This window comes from Ruditapes philippinarum, unplaced genomic scaffold (genome assembly GCF_026571515.1).
Source record: "Ruditapes philippinarum isolate M1 unplaced genomic scaffold, ASM2657151v2 ctg1124_1_1_1_1, whole genome shotgun sequence".
Classification (NCBI taxonomy): domain Eukaryota; kingdom Metazoa; phylum Mollusca; class Bivalvia; order Venerida; family Veneridae; genus Ruditapes; species Ruditapes philippinarum.
The window spans coordinates 263,130-270,342 of NW_026856257.1; the positions used below are offsets into that span (position 1 = coordinate 263,130).

General features: G+C 34.0%; 1 protein-coding gene across 1 annotated transcript; it reads right to left on the minus strand.

The window, feature by feature from the left end:
• Positions 1-318: 318 nt before the first annotated feature.
• LOC132745985 (uncharacterized) lies at positions 319-7,186 on the minus strand. Its single transcript, XM_060735020.1, has 9 exons — positions 7,049-7,186; positions 6,468-6,568; positions 5,998-6,078; positions 5,097-5,177; positions 3,485-3,560; positions 3,005-3,165; positions 1,790-2,252; positions 934-998; positions 319-558 (listed from the first exon to the last, which is right to left on the minus strand). Exons 1-9 carry the CDS (start codon positions 7,071-7,073, stop codon positions 496-498), a joined length of 1,116 nt encoding a protein of 371 aa, XP_060591003.1. The 5' UTR covers positions 7,074-7,186; the 3' UTR covers positions 319-495.
• Positions 7,187-7,213: the final 27 nt, after the last annotated feature.

Here is a 7,213-nt window from a genome sequence, read left to right on the forward strand (position 1 = left end):
ACAAGAAGATTTTTTAAATTTATTCTTATATTCCTTTTGGTTGCCATGGCAACCAGATTTCTGTATGGAATTAAAAACTTTGAACAACTTTGGAAGCCCTTCATCCTAGGATCAATCCTGTCAAGTTTAATTGAAATTGGACTAGTGGGTTTTCACAAGAAGATTTTTTAAGTTCACTATATAATTTATATAACACACAAACAAACAAACAAACAAACAAACAAACACACACACACACGCGCGCGCACGCGCGCGCACACACACACAGGTGAATCGCTATATGCCACCGCATCGCAGATGCTGCGGTGGCATAAAAATATTTTGGCTCATCTGGAGGCTGCATTACGAAAAATGTTCACTTTTTCTTCAAAATTTTGTATGTTTTGCGTACTAATTTCACTTTTTCTACATGATATCATGTGCTGTTGTTTATTGCTGTCAATGTGACAATGACTCAAAACCTTCATCCAACAAAAACATAAAACATGTTTAATGCTATTTTTGTTTCCATGAGAAACTTTTCTGTCCTCTTTTACTGTAAGCTTTACTTCTCGATCCCTGAAAGTGAAAAAAGATCTGTACTTAGGACTTGGTTTTTTATCATATATTAATTCAAATAATTTAATGAGCATCTTCTTCAACTTAAGGGACAATTTTGTTAAGCAGCTTGACCTACTTGTAAACTACTAACCCTTTGAAAATATCAATACACTTATATACCCTCTGTACAATACATTAAGAAAATGCAAGACCCTTAGCTGATAAACAACCAATAATAATAAGGAAGCAAAAGTTTCCTTCTCGCCAGAGGCTTGCATAATATAATTTTATTGAACTCGTTCATAAATAAATAAATTTGGTATTGAACCTAAAGTCATTCAATATAAATTACATAAATGGAAGGGGCAAATTTCAATATGTACAAGAACTGACCTTATTTTTTCCTCTTCTATTTTGAAACTGTGGGTCATAATAATCTGAATCCTTCGATGAATTACCTGAAATTGCAATTAAAAACATTATTTAAGTATGAGTATTACAAAACTCTGAATTTCCGCATTACTGAAACAGTGAAAGTCATTGAAAAGTTCATTCACTGTTTCAAGAATACTATACTGGATTTGTTTTATGTTACCCGGCAACAATCCCTGCCTTTACTAGAGATTGATAAACTCAGGAGCTCATATAGGTAATACTTCAGACAGTAGCTGGTGGCTTATTATAATCATACCATTCAGTGTATGGAAGCTGGATGCATTTATAAGAATAATTAAGGTAAATCAGTGTGTATCATTGTGTGTAAAATAAATGTTGCCAAAAACATTTCTTGGATGTTTCAAGGGTTTTATTCAGGGGTTCAATTCTCTGGCAAGACAAAAATTTTCTGTGATTACCTTAGCCATAACCTTCGGTCATTGAAGCTGATGGTAATAAGTCTCTTACTGTTCATTCAGAAATCATGTGGTATAAGAAGTTGATCACTTGCCGAGAAATAGGTGATTACTAGTTGGTAATCCTGCAAAGCTGGTTTTGGTGACTTTCGAGATTTTACCAGAAAACGTTAAAGTGTGTTGAAATCTGCATGAAAAACCGAAGGCGTTTTCCTGCTACATTTTGAATTTTTGGATAAGGCCAATGACATAGACTGGAGGAAAGTATTTTAATCAACATTTTTGGGAATTTGATAATTTAAAAAAGTTTAAAGGTGAACATGTCCTGTAACCAAACATACAAACATATAATGGCTATAATATACCCAACAAAATGAAATAATATAAACATCAAATACCTTGTAACAACTTCTTAGCACCTTCTGCATAATCATACGGTTTAAATCCTTTACTTTCCTCTTTATCCTCTTCCTTATCATCATCCAATATCACTATAGCTTCTTCACTTCCTTTATTTTCAGTTCTGTTGTCACTTTCTTTATTCACTGTTCTAGATTTATTTCCTGTATTCACAGTTACAGATAAATTTTCTGCTGTATCCATTGTCAAATCAACCACTGGTTCAGCATCTCCTTGCTTTCCCTTTTTCTTGTCTTCTTTCATTTTCCTTTTTAACCTCCTCTGTTCCATTTTTTCCTTTATCTTTTCTGCTAAATTAAAAGGTTGCTGATCGCCCGGATTTTCTCCCAGGGCCACATCATTGGTCCGTTCTAGCTCTCTCAAATGGCTTAAATGTTTCTGAACACTTTCTATAATATCTATATCTTGTCTTTTCTCCTTCTTTTTCTTCTTTGATGGCACCTGGAAATTAATGAATACATAAAAATCTGGAAAAGGAGAGATCTATTTAGACATATGAAAATGAAACAAATTATTGACAGCTGCACACTGCGTTTTATTGAGTTTGTTTATGAGTGATAATGTAATGGCCCATTGCCACCGGCATACACGACATAATATCCAGACTGATTTTCGGGACTTAAAAAATGTTTCTAAAATTAACGTAGCAGCATGTAACCTAGTAAACCAATATTTACGACTTACAAACATTATGAATCAGTAAAGCATGCGCTATGCTTTATCACTGTGGTAGTGTAAGGTATTCAACATGCCTGTTTTTTTACAGTGACAATGTCACATCTGACAAAAAAAATTGCTATATAAGCGATTTAAATCACCATATTTTATATCGCAGAAATGAAATTACCTTTCTATTTTTTAATAAATCAAAACATTTCTATGTAATTGTCTTAAGACTCGTATGTTTAAAATAATGCTGAAAATCGCGACACTCCCAGAACAATTGTAAGTATGCAGACATTTGAAGAACTTGTCAAAATTATTTCCATACAATTACAAATGTATAAAACAAAATCGCACTTCCTTGGATTTACATTGTTCACAATAGTGGTCCTGGCAACCTCAAAATCTGCAGAACATTGGCATCCCTGCTAACAATGTTTCACATATTTTATACCAAAACCAACCTGTTACTGTGTAAAACAATTAAGTCTCCAGAAAATATGTATCATATTATGACATCTGTAAATTACCTGAAACCTAAGAGGTATTTCAACATCCTGTGGCAGTGCTTTCTTATCATCTTCAGTTTTCTCAGTGATTGGGTTCGGGTCTCCATCTTCGAACCGAATATGCTGGTTCACTGATGAACTGTTACCATGTAAATCTGTGCGTGACCTCTTGCTGGGCGGAGCTGAAAAAAGTTAACTTCTTTACATCATATTTTTCTCAACACAGGTAAAAGTGCACTACATGTTTAACATTTGTTTGGCACACCAAAATGTTTTCAGTATGTAAAACATATGTTTCATTTGTTTTTGAAAAGCATGTGTTTTACATGTGTTGAATTTTACTTGTTTCTTGTTTTAAGCAGACGCAGACACCAGCTCTCCAAATAATTTGTATAGTCAAACTAAACAGTGTTCCAAGGGCCAAAAGTTTTTGCAAAATTAAACAGGAGACCTTCAAACTTTTAGCACAATCAAACTAAAGTAAACTGTTTAAACTGATACCTGAACCATTAGCACTATCAGCCTCTATTGACTTCCTCTTTACTGATGACGGCAGCAACTTCCATGGTGGACTTTTCTGAGTAAGATGAAAAAATTGTATATATATCACATGACTTCCCTTGTCTTTTTATGTAGTATAACCATCATGTATTTCTTTATATTACACATATTAGTGCAGTAACAGCTTAACTCCTTATATAATTCAATAGGAGTTAACCCGTTAAAGCTATATGTTGGCGATATAATATAACTACCATATTAGTATATGTTAAGCATTCATTTGAAAAATGAAGTTGTAAACAAATTTTCATTATAGTAAGTTATGTGAAGTAAGGTAGTCATGTAATGCAAGGTAGTCATGTGATGTAAGGTAGTCATGTGATATAAGGTAGTCATGTGATATAAAGTGGTCATAATGTGATGCATTGTAGTCATGTGAAGTATTGTAGTCATGTGATATAAGGTAGTCCTGTACTGTAAGGTAGTCCTGTGATGTAAGGTATTCATGTGATGTAAGGTAGTCCTATGATGTAAGGTAGTTATGTGAAGTAAGGTAGTCATGCGATGTAAGGTAGTCATACATTGTAAGGTAGTCATATGATGTAAGGTAGCCATGAGATGCAAGATATTCATGTGGTGTGAGGTAGTCATGTGAGGTAGTCATTTTATGTGAGGTAGTCATTTGATGCAAGGTAGTTGATGTAAGGATTATGACATGAGCACTTATTTGATAAAAACGTTTAGGAAACAAGATCAGGAAAATTTTACTAAGCAAGTATCTGACCTGAACTTGTTTCATACCAGTTGATATCAAATTAGATCTTTTGTCAGATCCTGTATATATATTTATGAAAATCTGCCAGAACACTCATGGCAAGACTATGTTAACTTTAACAAAAAAGTAATAACAAATTCACAAAAATAGTAAAAACAAGGGCCAGTACAACTGGGTGATGCTCCCCAAATAGGTTTTGGACACAGGAAGGTATACCTCTTGTAGCGTCAGAGTAATGTCACAGACAAAGTGCAAAAACAACCCAAATGTTGCGCGTGACACGTCAACTCAATATGGTGATCATTTCTGTGAAATAGTTGTAATGTCCGACTTCAAATAACAAAGTTATGGGCCGGACACGATTTTGCTGCAAGGTCATGCTGTGACCTTGACCTTCAAGGTAGCGACCCAAATGTTGCTTGCAACACGTCTCAATATGATGATCATTTCTGTGAAGTAGTTGTAAAATCCCAGTTCAAATAAAGAAGTAATGGGCCGGACACGATTTTGCTGCAAGTTATGCTGTGACCTTGACCTTCAAGGTAACGACCCAATTGTTGCGCGCGACACTTCGTCTCAATATGGTGATCATTCCTGTGAAATAGTTGTAAAATTCGACTTCAAAAAACGAAGTTATGGGCTGGACACAAATACGGGATGTACGTACATATGTACTGACGGACGGACAGACAACCCAGCGACTAAATGCTCCCCCGAAATTTTTTCGGGGAGCATAAAAAGGTTCCCACAGCATAGTATGTCTCTGTAAATTGACATTATTAACCCTAAAGACTGTTTCTCTGTAACAGCACATCAAATCTGGGGGGAAAAACTTACCATTATATTTTCAGCCTTATCACCTGGTAATTTAGCAGGTCTGATGACTGAAGATCCTGTCTTTGCATCAACCGGAATATACTGTTAATATGAAAAATGCAAAGCTCATTTTATCAACTATACATAATATATTGGTAAATATATTCATATATTGATTTGTGTATATAATACATTTTACATATAATGATTTTTCTTTATAATTCTTGTAATAAGTTTGTAAACTACAGTGTGCCAATTTTGCACTTGCACTCAAGCCCATGGCTAGTAGACTTTGCGTCAGAACCATCAAATTTTACAAGTAACCAGTCTGAATGGCATGTCAGCAAAATTATCACCTTAGTTTCTGAAAATGAAATGACTGAATTTCAAATGAAACACTCATTTACCCTCCATTCTGGAAATAGAACTATAAACTGCATAGCTCATTATTCTGGATTTGTTTCCCACTTTTAAAGTCAACCTTTTTTGGCTTGTTAAAACCCTTATGTGGCTAGTAGATATTGCTAATCACAAGTATTAATTGGTTGTACTTTTCGCTCCCTGAATTTGTTGACTGTATATAAATGTAGAAATAATACTTTGAAAAGTGATAAAAGTTTGTTTGGTACATTGTTTTGATATCAACTACAAGGATTTTAAACACTCTGTCATAAAAATAAACAAGAACTGTCATTGGAAACAGACAACTACTCCCCCCCCCCAGCATAGCCCAGTACCAGTAGAGGGACCATGAACCATAACCCTTGATTTGCAGCAAAGGCATGGTTAAAAGAGTGTTACAAGAATATGTTTTGCTCATGATTATCAATTGTCCTTTAACACAAAAGCAGTTCAACAAACTGGACAAACACAAAATGCCCCTAAATTATCAATGTAATAGTGTAAAACATTTAAAATCTACCTGTTCATATGGATTGGTCAAGCCAGCTTTAACTTCTTTCACAATTTTCTGTACGGCAGTCAAGGTAGATTTACTGTTTGGCTGAAATAAAAAAAAAAAAAATACTGTCAAACATGTTTAACTATCAAAATTGTTAACTATCAAGCATGTTTAACTATTCAAGCATGTTAAACTATCAAGGAGATTTACCTAATTTGGTATGTTTAAATATAAACCATATAAACAGCATGTTTAACTCTTCAAGCATGTTCAACTATTAAACTTTCAGATTTATCTATTAAAGTATGTTTAACTACAGATCAAACATGTTAAACTATTAGGGATGTTTAACAATTAAGCATGTTTAACTTTCGATCAAATTTAACTATCAAGAATGTTTACCTATTCAAGCATGTTATCTTTCCTATCATTTACACATTGCTTTAAGTAAAGTAGCTAGTCAGTTATTAAAGTTCCATACAAAAACTTACTTTTGAATCAAAGACAGTTAATAAAGGATGGGACTTCACAACAATCACACTATCAGCTGCATTTGAGAACATACTTGACGTTCTTGCCACCAGGGAGGAGTCTGAAAATTATATCAATATATTTATATACAAGCATTTATCTCTAAACAACACTGTTAACAATCATCTGTCAACTCTGCAGCTAGAGGATAACCTTCCTTACATTATTTCAGGCACAAACTACCCTGTTTTAAAATCATGAAGTTGACCAAGTGAAGTATCCAAGTTGGCTTTTAGACATATGGGAATTTGTCAGTGACCCACAATTATGATCTTCAAGACAAGTGTTAAGTTTTAAATTGATTTTTTTTTTTGACAAGTCAAGTTGAATATAAAACCTTAACAAGGATCTTCTGTCAAAGTCTGTAGGATAGCCCTAAAATTATCTGAACAGTCAAGTTGTATAGAGGAGTAAAAAGTAAAAACTGGGTTACCTAAGACAAAACCCTCCTTAACAAACAAAGGCGCTACACCAATGGTTATATCATGGTGAGATATATAACCTTACAATACCTAGTAAAAATAATCTAAAATTTGGTTACCTAGGAGACATGTATCTGTTTCCATGATGACATTATCCTGGTGTGACAGATCATGTGGACAATGTAACAAGCTATCAACATTATATTTAGGATGCTGATGCTGTGTTGGTCTTCTCTCATGTTTCACCAGCTCAACCTGAAAAATACAAGAAAAAAATAAATGTG